General features: G+C 36.3%; 1 protein-coding gene across 5 annotated transcripts in view; it reads left to right on the forward strand.

Moving 5' to 3' along the window:
* Nucleotides 1-12,764, forward strand: part of SPDL1 (spindle apparatus coiled-coil protein 1) — a 31,173-nt gene extending 18,409 nt beyond the window's left edge. For 3 of the 5 annotated variants that reach the window (XM_043887733.1, XM_043887735.1, XM_043887734.1), the window contains exons 9-11: nt 5,415-5,518; nt 6,335-6,522; nt 9,600-12,078. In XM_043887733.1, the coding sequence (XP_043743668.1) occupies nt 5,415-5,518; nt 6,335-6,522; nt 9,600-10,138 (831 nt within the window). In that variant the 3' untranslated portion in view covers nt 10,139-12,078. The other 2 variants (XM_043887736.1, XM_043887737.1) reach the window with 1 other exon arrangement.
* The last annotated feature ends 2,868 nt before the right edge of the window (nt 12,765-15,632 follow it).

Genomic DNA, 15,632 nt, shown 5'->3' on the forward strand with positions numbered 1-15,632 from the left:
TATCTTAGGTGTACAACTCAGTGAGTGCTACATACATATACCCCCTTAAATTATTACCCAGCTCATGGTATAGAATACTTCTAGCATTCCAAAAAAGTTCTGCCATGTCCCTTTTGAGTGAGTACTCCCACCTTCTAACTTTGTACCAGCTTTACATGTACAAATACTCTTGAACTTCATATAAATGAAACCATTCATTACATACTCTTGTTTTTGTCTTCCACTCAACATTATGTCAATGAGATTTGTTCTTCCTGTCAAGTGTTACCAGTAATTCTTTTTTGGTGCTTTTTACCTCTATTTTTTGATGAATGCAAAGTAAGATTTTTGTCACATTGCCCAGTATTACGTGGCAACTGGAATTCATACAAGTCTTTAGTAAACTATTTCAAAATTTTTGAAATTCAAACTGCCAGGAAGGTTGTAAAATTATTACTGCATACCCTTCACCCAGATTGCTCAGTTGTCAGTTTCACCATATTTGCATTTTATTTTCTCTCTCTCCATGTATATACATTTTTATCTGAAACATTTGAGAGTAAGTTGCAAACCAGGTATCCCGTTACCCTTAAATTGTTACTCAGTGTTGAAGTTTATCTTTTATATAACCATAGTACAATGGTCAAATCAGGAAACTAACATTGATGCATAGTTTTAGCTGAGCTGCCTTTTACAGTTTAGGAATTACCACTAATGTCCTTCCTGGAATACAAAAATGACCAAATGCTTTCCTTTCTAGGGTTCAATCTGTGATCATGTGTTGTATTTAATTGTCAAATCTCTTTAAAGACTCTAAAGGTCCATATAATTAAAGTTAGGAAAGATTGAAGGCAGGAGGAGAAGAGGGCGGCAGTGCATGAGGTGGTAGGATGGCATCACCAATTCAGTGAACATGAGCTGCAGCAAACTCAAGGAGATAGTGAAGAACAGGGAAGCCTGGCATGCTGCAGTCCCATGCTGCAGTCCATGGGGTTGCAAGGAGTCAGACACGACTCAGAGACTGAACAACAGCAATGTATTTTTGATGGGAACACTCCAGGAGTACTGTTACACTTTCTCAGTATGTCACATCAGATGGCACATGATGTCTATTTGTACTGTAACAGGTAATATTGACCTTAAATATTTCATAGGGAGTTACTTAGGCCAGGTATATATCTATTTCTCCTTATACTTGAACATCCATTGATGATTCTTGCCTGAAACAGGTATTACTGTGGTGATTGCCAAATGATAATTTCAGTTAGAATAATGAATTAAAAAGAGCTTTTCTCCTCACTTATTTATATCACATAGTCTTATAAATTCTTATTTTATCCTATGGACTATAGTCTATAGCTTCCTTATTTACTCTGTCCCAGATTTGACCGGTGGGAGTACTTCCTTACTCTGGCACAACAAAATATTCCTAGCCTTGGAAGCAACATTTCTTCAAGGAACGTAGGTTCCTTTCAATGAAGAAGGGCACTTAGAAACCAAGATCTGGGCACTGAGTGTGCTTATTGCTACTGAAATGTCATCACTTCTGGATTCTTTTAGCAGACAGAACTGGAAGTCTATGTCCATATTTTTAGTGTATTCATGTATGTGTTATATGCATGTGTAGGAATGTTTCATGTAAACAATTTTGTGTATTACATGCACATATATACACATAAACACATAATAAAACCTTGATTTCATACTTAATAACTCCAGCTTGAGTCCAGTGCCACAGGGTTCATTGCCTACCCCATTTTTTCCAACAGTGAAAAACCTGGCTCTTATTGTCCTCAATATATTTGCTTATTTATTCATTCTTAAAATATATATAGTTTTGAAATTATTCATTAAAGTTCAGGATTTGTTTGCAGTTCTTTTTGTTTTTAACTTGAGGGTATATAGTCAAAATACTATGTTCATAAATTTTGGTTGTTGTTCTGTCATTAAATCTTGTCCAGCTCTGCGGCCACATGAACTGCAGCGTGTCAGGCTTCCCTGTCCTTCATTATCTCCCTGAGTTCACTCAAACTCACATGCATTGAGTCAGCAATGCCGTCCAACCATCTCATCCTCTGTCACCCCTTCTCTTCTTGCCCTCAATCTTTCCCACCATCAGGGTCTTTTCAAATGAGTCAGTTCTTCATCTGAGGTGGCCAAGGTATTGGAGCTTTAGCTTCAGCGCCAGTCCTTCCAATGAATATTCAGGGTTGATTTCCTTTAGGATTGACTGGTTTGATCTCCTTGCTATCCAAGGGATCCTCAACAGGCGTCTCCAGCACCAAAGTTCGAAAGCATCAATTCCTCTGCATTCACCCTTCTTTAGGGTCCAACTCTCACATCCGTACATGACTACTGAAAAAGCCTTAGCTTTAACTAAATGGACCTTAGTCGGAAAAGTGATGTCTCTGCTTTTTGATTCACTGTCTAGATTTGTCATATCTTTTCTTGCAAGGAGGAAGTGTCTTTTAGTTTTGTGGCTGCAGTCACTATCTGCAGTGATTTTTGGAGCCCAAGAAAATGAAATCTGACACTGTTTCCACTGTTTATCTATTTGCCATGAAGTGATGGGACTGGATGCCTTTATCTTCATTTTTTGAATGTTGAGTTTTAAGCCAGCTTTTTCACTCTCCTCTTGCACCTTCAGTAACAGGCTCTTTAGTTCCTCTTCATTTTCTGCCATTTAAGTGGTATCATCTGCATATCTGAGGTTATTGATATTTCTCCCAGCAATCTTGTTTCCAGCTTGTGCTTCATCCAGCCCTGCATTTCGTATGATGTACTCTGCATACAGTTAAATAAGCAGGGTGACAACATACAGCCTTGACATACTCCTTTCCCTATTTTGAACCAGTCCATTGTTCCACATACGATTCTTACTGTTGTTTCTTGACCTGCATACAAGTTTCTCAGGAGACAGTTAAGGTAGTCTGGTATTCCTATCTCTTCAAGAATATTCCACAGATTGTTGTGATCCACAAAGTTAAAGGATTTAGCATAGTCAATGAAGCAGAAGTAGATGGGTTTTTTTTAATTCTCTTGTTTTTCCTATGATCCAGCGAATGTTGATCTCTGGTTCCTTTGCCTTTTCTAAATCCAACTTATACATCTGGAAGTTCTCGGTTCATGTACTACTGAACCCAGGCTTGAAGGATTTTGAGCATAATCTTGCTAGGATGTGAAATGAGTGCAATTGTACATGATTTGAACATTCTTCGGCATTTCCTGTCTTAGGGATTGAAATGAAAACTGACCTTTTCCAGTTCTGTGGCCACTGCTGAGTTTTCCAAATTTGCTGGCATATTGAGTGCAGCACTTTCCCTTACCAATTATGAGTGTGTTGTTCATCTGAAATAGTTAGGTTTTGTCCATCCTTGTTGAATTTATTTATTTACTCTTTCCAGCATGTGAACCATTAACATGGTTCTAAAAGTAAAAACTGTAAAGAGTTTTGCCCGTCTCCCGTTTGCTTCCACTCTGTTTACACCCCACCTGTTTGGGTAGCCAATTTGTTTCTGATTTACTCATGCTCTGTTCCTTTTTGCAAAAAGAGCAGCTTTATGTAGGCTTTATTTTCCCTTTTTATTTCTTGAACAAAATGTGGCATAACACAGATAGTCTTTTATAGTTTCCTTTTTTTATTTTAACCTGGAAATCACTTCATCTAGTTTAGAAAGATCTTCCTAATTAACAGCAAGAGAGAATTCTGATGTATGGATTCTCATATATTCTCCTTTGTCTGGGTATTTAGATTATTTCCAGTATTTTTCACTTATGTACAGTGTTACAAAGTGTATTTTGCATGTATTGTGTGTTTCCTTATTATAGATGTATCATCCTGAATAATTCCTATAATACAATTGCTGGGTCAAAGTAAACTAGCATTGTATCATACTGCTCATTTCTCTGTCACCTCACCAATAGAATGTATTATTTTTTTAAATTTTTGCTGGATTGATAGATGAGAAATGGTATCTCACTGTAGTCTTAATTTCTATTTTTGTAATAATGAGTGAATTTTAACATGTTTTCGTAGGTGTATTTACTTGCATAGGTGTATAGAGAAACTGATGCATGTTTTCTAGTAGTGTTTGTACGGTTTCACATTTTAAATTTAGAGACCTGATCTCAATTGAAGTTTATTCTTGTGTATAGGGTGAGATATAAATCTTATTTTACCTTTTCCAAATAACTAGCCAGTTGTCCCAGCGTCATTTATTTAAAAGTTAGTCTTGATAGCAGTGATTTGATATAACATCTTTATCGTATATCAGATTTTCACACATGCTTGAGTCTGTTTCTGGATTCTCCATTCTGTTTGACTGGCCTACTTTTCTGCACATCGGTGCCCTACTTTTAATTTCAGAGGCTTCATAGTTAGGTTTTGCCTGGTGAGGCACCTCTCCCACCATAGCTTTTCCTTCTCAGCGTTTTCTCTGTCCTTTCTTGTTTGTTTTTTCCGATGAACATCTTGTCTAGCTCAAAATAAAAAAGTTTGTTGGCATTTTTATTAGGATTACATTGAATTTATAAATTAACTTAGGGAGCATAGATATCTATCTTCTCACTAAAGAATTAACCACAGCTTATAAATGACAAACTTTGTAAACATTAATAATCTCTTCAACATTCTAAATTGTAGCTATTTACTATAAAATTAGCTATTAGTATAAAATTTTAAGTTTATATAATTTTCTTTCTCTTACAAGAACTGTTGAAAGGATTGCAATTTTGGTTGAACTTGAAAAACATCAGTTGGTAGGTGTATGTGGCTCACCAGTAGACTCTGCACTATACTTTGAAAATTATGGCTTTAAATTAAGGACTTTTACCTGCAATCTCTGAATTTGTTTACATATTTTTAAGCAGATTTACATTTTTTTTCTTAGAGAAATTGTACAGAGATTCCTTCAGAATCTCAGAAGAGCGGGCACCGAAAATAACTATGTGGATTTCCACTCTTTTTTCATATTTTTGTTATTTATGGCTTTTTCATAAGGCGGGAATTAAGGCTGTGGGATTGGGATGAAAAGTGCCCTTTTCCAGTCCTGTGGCCACTGCCGAGTTTTGCAGATTTGCTGGCATATTGAGTGCAGCACTTTCCCAGTGAGTATTTGTTTCTTCCATATTAAAAGCCAGGAGAGAGGAACCAGAGGGAGGACACAGGTGTGATTAGAAGCATAGGCTTTGGAGACAGAGCTGCGTTCAGATGCTCTCTTCTCAGTCTACTTGCCTGTAGTATTGTGAGCCAGTTCCTTCATCTCTAAGAGAGAAATGCTCCTTATACCTGCTTCAGAAGGTGAGTGAGTTAAGTGGATAGTGCTCACACAGTGCCTGCCATATGATAAGCATTCAGAGTAGTGGTAACTGATTATTAATAAACCTATGCTAACCTAATTTATTATCTAAGTGGTAAGAAGTGTTGTTTTCTTTAGAGTTTATATGAAAGTATGGAATCTAAGCCTTCAGCCAACTCTGTTCCTCTGGAAGATGTCACCTATTACACAGATTTACTTCAAATAAAGCTTGACAACTTAAAGTAAGTGTTGGGTGCTTAGAAAGACAGAGACTCTGTTCACTTGCTTATAATAAGTGGTGGTAGTTTTGTCTTTACATTGCCAAAAGAAAGTTCCAGAAAAGAACAACAGCAAAAAAAATACCTCTGTGCAGCAAATGGTATTTATTCAAGATATAATTCGTACTGGTTATTGAAGAAAAATACTTTCAATGAATAATTAAATGTTTTTAGTTCTTTGTTTTTTCCAAAGCCTTTCAAATTAGCAAGTATAAAGAACTTTAGAAAATGTTCTTATAACCTAATTTTTTTTAAGAATAAATATCACGTAATTTAAAACTTAAGAGTTTATTTATACATGTGTAAATGTGGAAGGTATGCCCCTCTTTGTCTGTTTCCTTTGAAAAATGCATGAGATTTTTTTATTTGAAACTGCTATTGTTAAATCTTATTTTGCTTATTGTTTCTTTGTTAACTGAAAAACACCAGGGAAATATGTTTTACTAAGAGTTCAAATATATAATATAGTAAACAATTTGTGGGCTTTCCAGGTGGGTCAGTGGTAAAGAATGTGCCTGCCAATGCAGGAGATGCAAGAGATGTGGGTTTGATCCCTGGATAGGGAAGATCCTCTGGAGAAGAAAATGGCAACCCACTCCAGTATTCTTGCCTGGAGAATCTCATGGACAGAGGAGCCTGACAGGCTACAGTCAATAGGGTTACAAGAGAGTTGGACACAACTTAGCAACTAAACAAATAGTTTGTGCTAAAAACTATGTATTTCATGTGTTATGTTAATATTCCTTGATTCTCTCTCTTTTTTTTTTTTAATTAATGTAGCAAAGAAAATGAAAACACTAAAGGTGAATTGTCCATCCAGCGAATGAAAGCATTACTTGAGAGCCAGCGGGCTCTGGATATTGAGCGGAAACTTTTTTTAAATGAAAGGTGCCTCCAGCTTTCCCAAAGTGAAAATATGAAACTGAGAGCTAAATTAGATGAGCTGAAACTGAAGTATGAACCTGAAGGTATGAATGTATCATATATTTTGTCTTTTATATCATGAGAAGCTCTGAGAAATCATATCAAATTTTTTTCTTTCTACAGCTTTATGCAAACCTCATTACAAACTAATTTGTGACTATGTATCTATGTTTAATAAAACAAATGTATTGCTACAGAATTTGTAGGAAAGAGAACTGTGTACTGGATGTGCATGAATAAAATGAGTGTTCCTTAACATTTGAGCCTTTTCCATTTAAGTCTGCAGCATCTTATGTAACCAAAGAGTTCAGTTTTGTTGAGGCAACCGATGTTTAAGAGCTATATTAGTTAATAGTAATTGTTCATAGAAAACCTAAAAGAATGGAGTCTAAGAATGTGATTGTTCTTAGGCCAAAAAAAGTTCTGTTACATGTTGTAGGTTATACATTTTCAGCCATTTTTGCCCCTACACCGTTCACATGCCTACAACTCTCTCTTCATCATTATTTCAGGGACAGGAGTTATTCTCAACAATAGGGGGGAGATTGTCAGCAATAATAAGGTTTCTTTATAGTTTAAAAAGGCTTCTCTTTCTCTCATCTTTTTCCCCTTCTCTGATTAATAGACTGTCCTGATTAAGAGTTATCCATTTCAAATTTCAAAGGTCTGCTGAACTAAACAGTGCAAGCAAAGGGAAGTATAGTGAATATCAATGGCGTGGATTTCAGAGGAGCAGTGCAAGAGAAAGGAAAAATAATGATTTAAAAGCAATACTGTAGAGCAGGAACACCAGCCCCACAGTCAACTGTGGTTTCTCCAACTTAATTAATATTTTGATTTTGAAAATGAAAGAAATGTTAGTTTTGGAAAACAGAAAAAACTGTTTTAGGACGATTATTCTGTGACTGTATATCTCAACCTGCATAGGGATGGAATGATGTTATGTTAATCTTTATAACACACACTGAGTGTTCACTCAATTAGTGCTTTTAATTCCCATTTTATAGTTTACAAAAACATAGCTCGTGCTTTAGATTAAGTATAAAAGCATATAGCCGTTAACACAGTGCTTTGTACTTAGTAGTTGATCAGTGAATGATTATTATTATTCAAGCTTTAAAAAAAGAAAGAAAACAATGGCTCAGAGAGGTTAAGTACTTTTCCAAGGTCACTCAGATGCTGAGTGTTGTTAGCACTAGGATTTGTACCTGGATTGCTTGATTCTTATCCACTATATCCTTCCTAATTTCCATGCTGAAGCCCCATGCAACTTTTATAATAACCGTCAGTTCAGTCAGTTCAGTCGCTCAGTCATGTCCGACTCTTTGCAACCCCATGGACTGCAGCACGCCAGGCCTCCCTGTCCATCACCAACTCGATACTCAAACTCAAATCCATTGACTCGGTGATGCCATCCAACCGTCTCACCCTCTGTCATCCCCTTCTCCTTCTGCCTTCAATCTTTCCCAGCGTCAGTGTCTTTTCAGATGAGTCAGTTCTTCATATCAAGTGGCCAAAGTGTTGGAGTTTCAGCTTCAGCATCAGTCCTTCCAATGAATATTCAGGACTGATATCCTTTAGGATAGACTGGTTGGGTCTCCTTGCTGTCCAAGGGACTCTCAAGAGTCTTCTCCAACACCATGGTTCAAAATCATCAATTCTTCGGTGCTCAGCTTTAGTCCAACTCTCACATCCATACATGACTACTAAAAACCGTAGCTTTGACTAGATGGACCTTTGTTGGCAAAGTAATGTCTCTGCTTTTTAATATACTGTCTAGGTTTGTCATAGCTTTTCTTCCAAGGAGCAAGCATCTTTTAATTTCATGGCTACAGTCACCATCTGCAGTGATTTTGGAGCCCAAAGTCTGTCACTGTTACCACTGTTTCCCCATCTATTTGCCATGAAGTAATGGGACCAGCTGCCATGATCTTAGTTTTCTGAATGTTGAATTTTAAGCAAATGTTTTCACTCTCCTCTTTCACTGTCATCAAGAGGCTCTTTAGTTGTCGTTTTCTGCCAGAAGGGTGGTGTCATCTCCATATCTGCGGTTATTGGTATTTCTCCCAGCAATCTTGATTCCGGCTTATGCTTCATCCAGCCCAGCATTTTACATGATGTACTCTGCATATAAGTTAAATAAGCAGGGTGACAATATACAGCCTTGACATATTCCTTTTCCTATTTGGAACCAGTCTGTTGTTCCATGTCGAGTTCTAACTGTTGCTTCTTGACCTGCATACAGATTTCTCAAGAGGCAGGTCAGGTTGTCAGGTATTCCCATGTCTTTAAGAATTTTCCAGAGTTTGTTGTGGTCCACACAGTCAAAGGCTTTGGCATAGTCAATAAAGCAGAAGTAGATGTTTTTTTGGAACTCTTGCTTTTTCGATGATCCAACGGATGTTGGCAATTTGATTTCTGGTTCATCTGCCTTTTCTAAATCCAACTTGAACATCTGGAAGTTCATAGTTCATGTACTATTGAAGCCTGGCTTGGAGAATTTTGACCATTACTTTGCTAGCATGTGAGATGAGTGCAATTGTGTGGTAGTTTGAGCATTCTTTGGCATTGCCTTTCTTTGGGATTGAAATGAAAACTGGCCTTTTCCAGTCCTGTGACCACTGCTGAGTTTTCCAAATTTGCTGGCATATTAAGTACTACACTTCACAGCATCATCTTTTAGGATTTGAAATAGCTCAACTGGAATTCCATCACCTCCAACTAGCTTTGTTCATTGTGATGCTTCCTAAGGCCCACTGGACTTCGCATTCCAGGTTGTCTGGCTGTAGGTGAGTGGTCACACCATTGTGGTTATCTGGGTCATGAAGATCTTTTTTGTATGCCTAGAAGAAAACATTTAAGTGTTCATTCCTACGGTCAAATACATTGACGTCCCAAGGAAAAATTTATAGCCAGATAACCTTGAAAAGATATAGTTAATGGAATCCATAAAAAAGAAAGAATTAAAGACAGTGTATTTTAGTAAAGAGATGAATAAGTTTTAAAGAAACAGGAGTGGAAAACAAAGGAAAAGAAATACATTTATAGCTAGTTCTACCTTATATTGATTGTATCTTTGATATATTGACTAGATACATTTTTCAATTGTTTTTATTCTCAGAGAAAATTGAAGTGCCTGTACTCAAAAAGAGACGTGAGGTCCTGCCTGTGGATATAACCACCCCTAATGCTATATGTACCACCAGTGCTGTTGGGGAAGAAGTTTATAGATTATCACCACAGAAAGAGGAGGCACAATCCTATTCTAGTGGTTTGGAAGATAACAACTTGCAGCTAGAAAAGACAGTTTCTGTAAGCACATCAGGAGTCATTCTCTCTCCATACAAAAATCTGCCCGTGGATATTCAGCCAAGAAAGGAAAAGAAGTGTGTGAAACTTACAGGAGTTCCTGCTGACTCGGAAGCCTTAAGTGAAAGAAGTGGAAACACCCCTAACTCTCCCAGGTCAGTGTCGTCTTTCCTTCAAGGCAGCGAGCAGCCCTCTCCATCTCGGCTCTATCGCTGCATGAACTGTGCTATCTGCTTCTTAATCTATTTTCTTAGTATTGCATGCAGTGTAATTCCCCAGTTTCATCTACCTACCTTCCAATTTTCTAAAACTTTAAGAAAGACTAAGATGATTGCAAGGGGAAAAGACTGAAAAAGGGAATTATTTTAAACAGTAACACTTTTCTGTGTCACAAGTTTAGTACATCTCTGAATGTTTTGTTGTTTTGAATAAATGTAGTTATTTTTTTCCTGGTTCAGGAGTGACCTGAAAGAAAAATTACCTTACCCCCTAAAAGGGCTTTCTAATTAGTCTTAAGAAATTTCAGCCTTCCAAAAAACTGTTAGGTAAAATTTTTTTATGGCTTTTGAAATTATTTATTCTAAGCCTTCAAGCATGTGCTTTAATACCTATTCTGACATTTTAAAATATCAAAGGTAATTCATTTTCAATTTACACCCAAACTTCAAAGCCTCTAGTTTCTGCATAATTGAGTTTGTGACTAAAAAGAGGAGGTGTCAGACATACATGTCTGTAGGAATTAACATTTTAAGGTCCTTGTCCTTTTTTTAAAAATTAAAATAATAGAGGCCAGAAAGAAGGTAAGAGAAAGTGAGTGGAAGGGAAAGGCAGGTACAGTGACTAAGGTTAGGGTGGTGTAAAAACACACACATTCTTGATGTGTGTAGCAGAACCAAGGGTGGACAAAAAAGAAGAGAATGAGGAACATGGAGAAGATAAAAAAGGATGATAAAAGGTGAAGGATGTCTTTATGCAGTGGAATGATAGTGGAATTAAAATAAATAGACATTTTTAAAATTAAGCATATTGGTATGAAAATAGTTAGCTTGGATTGTCTGCTATGAAAGGAGATCCTTAAGGTGCTACTAGATCTTTAAGGTACTACATCAGTCTTAATGGAGAAGTACAAAATAAGACATTTTACATTTTATTGAATGTAGTATTCAACAATGAAAGCATTTCAACAATATTGCAGCTTTTATTGTTAATTGGAGTAATGTATTACTCCATTTCTCGAATTTTTATGTAATAGCATTATAACCTATAAGTCACTTGAACTAAAAGCTTAATATTCTGAAGGAAAAAAGTACCTTTAAATGAATGCTGTCTGACACACACACGGTTTTGACTAATTGTGAATTGAATTCAACAAGTTAAGGTTGTGTATATGTGATTCATTGTGTTTGTGTGCTTGACCATTGTATATTTCTGGAGGTGAATTTCCAGAATTGATCAGTGCAAATCTTACTGTGTTGTCTTCATTTCTTCTTCTGCCTTCTTTTGCTTAATAAAAATTATTCAAGCAAATGTTCAGCTACTTGTTTGACTCAAATAGCATGTTGAAATTTTTTTGTCTTGCTACTTAAACAAAAACAAATAAAATAGCAAAACATTTGTTCTTGTGTGTGTGTGTGAGTCCATCTGCTAACTTCAGATGTTTCCAATCTTTTGCCCTCTGCATGATTAATTTAGACACACAATCCTATGATAATATTATAATAATAAACATGGCTTCTATTAGGAGATTCACTGTTGCATGCTTTATAAATTTAATTGATGCTCTTGCTATAAAATATCTGTATAGGCACTTTAAAATATTTCTTCAGTTTATTTTTTTCTTAAACTATTATTTTGCTAGTTGAAATTAGAGTTTTTTAATGAGATATTTAGATATCTATTCATGCAGCCCAGGATTCCTTGTTAATTTTTATCTTGCATTTGCCTTTTGTTGAGTCATGTTAACATTAATACAGTGCTCTAGCATTAAACATTTTTTGTTAGATATATTTATCATGATAGGTATCATTATATTTTAATTATTTTAGACTTTGCCATGACTTTTTTATCAGCCTTAAAGATATTCCTTTAAACATTTGAAAAATTAAGCCTATTGACAGAAAATGTTTTTAGTGAGGCAGTGATTTAGTTCTTTTTAATGGTATTGGAGTCAACTGTAATTTTTCTTCTTAAATACCTTAAAAAAAAAATCACCTTGTCTCATTAAGAGACCCATTATACTATAGGATTGTTTCTTCTTTAATTTTTCCTGACCACATTTGAATTCAGAATGGATGCTTTAATGTCTGTAGGTTAGCTGCTGAATCAAGGCTTCAAACAGAAGTTAAACAAGAAACTGCAAGCAAACTGGAAAAAGCAGCTTGTAAGAAATCACACCCTATTGTATATGTATCCTCCAAGTCAACTCCAGAGACCCAGTGCCCTCAGCAGTAAGGACTTTTCCTTTATGAGACTAAGGTACCACTTGCCCCAGAGATTGCTCTGGAGCTTAAATGTTGTCTTTATCTGAGGATACCTTCTTGCAGCCTATTTTCCTTCTACTCATTGTGCCAGGAAGTGGTATTTTCATGCTTTGAGCAAACATTCAAAATATGATTGTGATTCTAACCAGTAGAGTTTCTTAAGTGATGAACTGTGAATCACAGTGAATAGACTATTAACTGAAGGAAAGCGTTATTATAAATCTGTTGGTTGCATTGTATATAGATTATTAAAGTACCTTCAGAGCCATATATACTTGAAAAGAGAACACATTATTATATTTTCCTATGTACATTTTTATGAACGTAGTTTTTCACTATGTTGTGAAAATAGAAAACTTTGTTTAAAAATATATTGTAACTAGGTTTTGTCAGTGTTTAAAGCATGTATGTTCATCTTTGTATTCATCTACATGATTTTTTGTTTCGATTACATGAAAAATACAATTTTGAAATTTAAAATAAAGCTGCTATAATTTTATCTCCTTTTTGTTTTTTTATTCTATATAGATTATAGTATGTTATCAAAGGGAATAAAGGAAGAAAAATGAAACCAGGGATTCTTAATTCCCCGGTACATATAAGTTTTGTGTGTAAGTGATTATCGCCTGGTCTGTAACTTAATTTCGTGTATACATTTGATGGTGTATTAATCGAGAGAAGAGAGATTTATTTTAAGGAATTGTGTTCTGAAAATAAGGAGGCTGACAAGTCCAGAACCTACAGAGTGGCCTCTCAGGTAGTAGACCCAAAGAAGAGCTGATGTCACAGTTAAGTCCAAAAGCTGTCTGCTGCAAAAGTTTCCCTTTTTCAGGGGAGGTTAGCCTTTTGTTTGATCCAGAGCTTCAACTAATTATATGCATAGGCCCACCCACATTCGGGAGGGAAATCTGCTTTACTCAAAGGCCACAGATTTAAGCGTTAATCTCATCCAAAAGCACACACAGAAACATCTAGAATGATGTTTGACAACATTTCTAGGCTTCATAGCTCAACCAAATTGACACATCCTTAACCATCATGTTGGGTTAATTAGATAAGTCTATTGAAATATATTAGGTAAAAGGGAATTGCCTCTCCCTTTTAAATAAATAAAATAACAAACTAATTTTAATTTATCACAAAAAGTATACTCTAAAGAAGTTAGAAGTTTCATATTAAATAATATTTCTTATAAAAAGTAGCTGAAGTCACTAGAAAACAAATGATTTTAACCTGAGGATAATAGTGAGTGACCACCATATTCCTTGCATATAGAATATAGATCTGTTCCTTCCAACACTGAGTTTTTGTCATGAGTTAGGTGCTAGTAGTACAAGAATAAGCCTTCAGAGCTCACAGTTTAATAGACCCATATAGATGAATAGTGGTAGTTGGTGGTATTACTAGTAATCATAGTTATATCTAACATTTGCATATATCTAATGTGCCAAGCACTTGTTTAAACCCTTTCACATATCTCCACATTTAACCTTTCCAATATCTCTGTGAGCTAGATATTATACCCTACTGATGCTCATTTTACAGATGAGGAAATCAAGGTATCGAAGAGGTTGTCCAAGGCCACAGTTCAGTTCAGTCGCTCAGTCGTGTCTGACTCTGACCCCATGAACCGCAGCACGCCAGGCCTCCCTGTCCATCACCAACTCCCAGAGTCCACCCAAACCCATGTCCATTGAGTCGGTGATGCCATCCAACCATCTCATCCTCTGTCGTCCCCTTCTCCTGCCCTCAATCTTTCCCAGCATCAGGGTCTTTTCATATGAGTCAGCTCTTCGCATCAGGGGACCAAAGTATTGGAGTTTCAGCTTTAACATCAGTCCTTCCAATGAACACCCAGGGCCGATCTCCTTTAGGATGGATAGGTTGGATCTCCTTGCAGTCCAGGAGACTCTCAAGATTCTTCTCCAACACCATAGTTCAAAAGCATCAATTCTTTGGTGCTCCAAGGTTACAAGTGTTAGTAAATAATGAAACAAGAGTTGTAGACATTGTATAAGTGTGTATAGAGTGCTATCGGAACCAAGAAGGAAAACAACAAACTGACTTGGGGCTTTTTTAATTTTCATCATTTCTAAACTGAGATTACTTCAGAGGTTTCCTAAGCCACAGAGAATAGCATTACAAATGGAAGAAATAGCTATTCAACCAATAAAGGTATGAAACTATCTTCAATTCAGCAAACTGAAGACTGAAATGGCTGGGTGTATAGGGCTTGTGAAGAAAATTGTAACAGGAAATTGTATCAGTAGACAGAATCTGAAGAGATGGCTAGGAGCAAAACCATGAAGAGTGTAAGTTAGGGAAATCTGTTTTACAAACAGATTTATTAACAAAATGAGCAAGTGTGTTTGAAGATTGAAGAACAGAGATGACAAGAGAACCTTATCCATCCAGCTATTGTCTTATCACCCACGGAGACTGAAACGATTCTGCTGAGTGTTGAGTCTTTTAGGAAAATATTTTGAAAAATCGGCACACTAAATGACAAAAAGCAACTGAATAATCGATAGAAGCAAAGCAATTACTGAACAAATTTAAATGGTTGAATGCTCAATTTATTTTCTGTAAAAATACTCTAGGGGCATAATGGAAAATGAATTTAGAAAAGAATGGAGGCTGAAAAAACTAGTTTGGCCATTCAGTAGACCAGGTAGGAAATAACAAATGTGAATAGTGAAAATGCAGAGTGGTCGTTGGAGTTGAGATATTATTTAAAGAAACAAAGTGGTGAAGAGTTGCTGGCAAAATAGGATGTGGTTCTCTGGGAGAAAGGGATATATCTGCTACATGTGAATTAGTTATGTGGTAACAGAAAATAGGGGTAAAAGGTATTTCAATTTTGATGAACACTTTTATTCAGGTCCCTTTGGGGTGTCCAAGTTGGAGTCTAGGGAAGTGTTCGTGTATGTTTACATGATCGAAAATAATGTTTTCCAAACCTTCATTTTTATATAGAAAATGTGAAACTAAGATAACTATTAATAATAGGCACTTTTTTCCTCATCATTAGTCCGAGGTGGCTTGAGGGTCAGATGTTTATACTCCTAGCCTTGATTTACTGTTTTCACTGATTAGACATAATAAGCCCTGTGTATCGGCTTAGAACAAAGATGACAAAGTAATTATGCTTTCTTGCTTCGAGTAAAGTGTCGGTGTATGCATGCGTGCTAAGTCGCTTCAGTAGTGTCTGATTCTGCCACGCTATGGACTGTAGCCCACCAGGCTCTCTCCGTGGGAGTCTCCAGGCAAGAACACTGGAGTGGGTTGCTATGTCCTCCTTCAGGGGATCTTCCTGACCCAGGGATCAAACCTGCTTCTCTTATGTCTCCTGCATTGGCAGGTGT

The sequence above is a fragment of the Cervus elaphus genome, chromosome 25, assembly GCF_910594005.1.
Source record: "Cervus elaphus chromosome 25, mCerEla1.1, whole genome shotgun sequence".
Taxonomy (NCBI): Eukaryota; Metazoa; Chordata; class Mammalia; order Artiodactyla; family Cervidae; genus Cervus; species Cervus elaphus.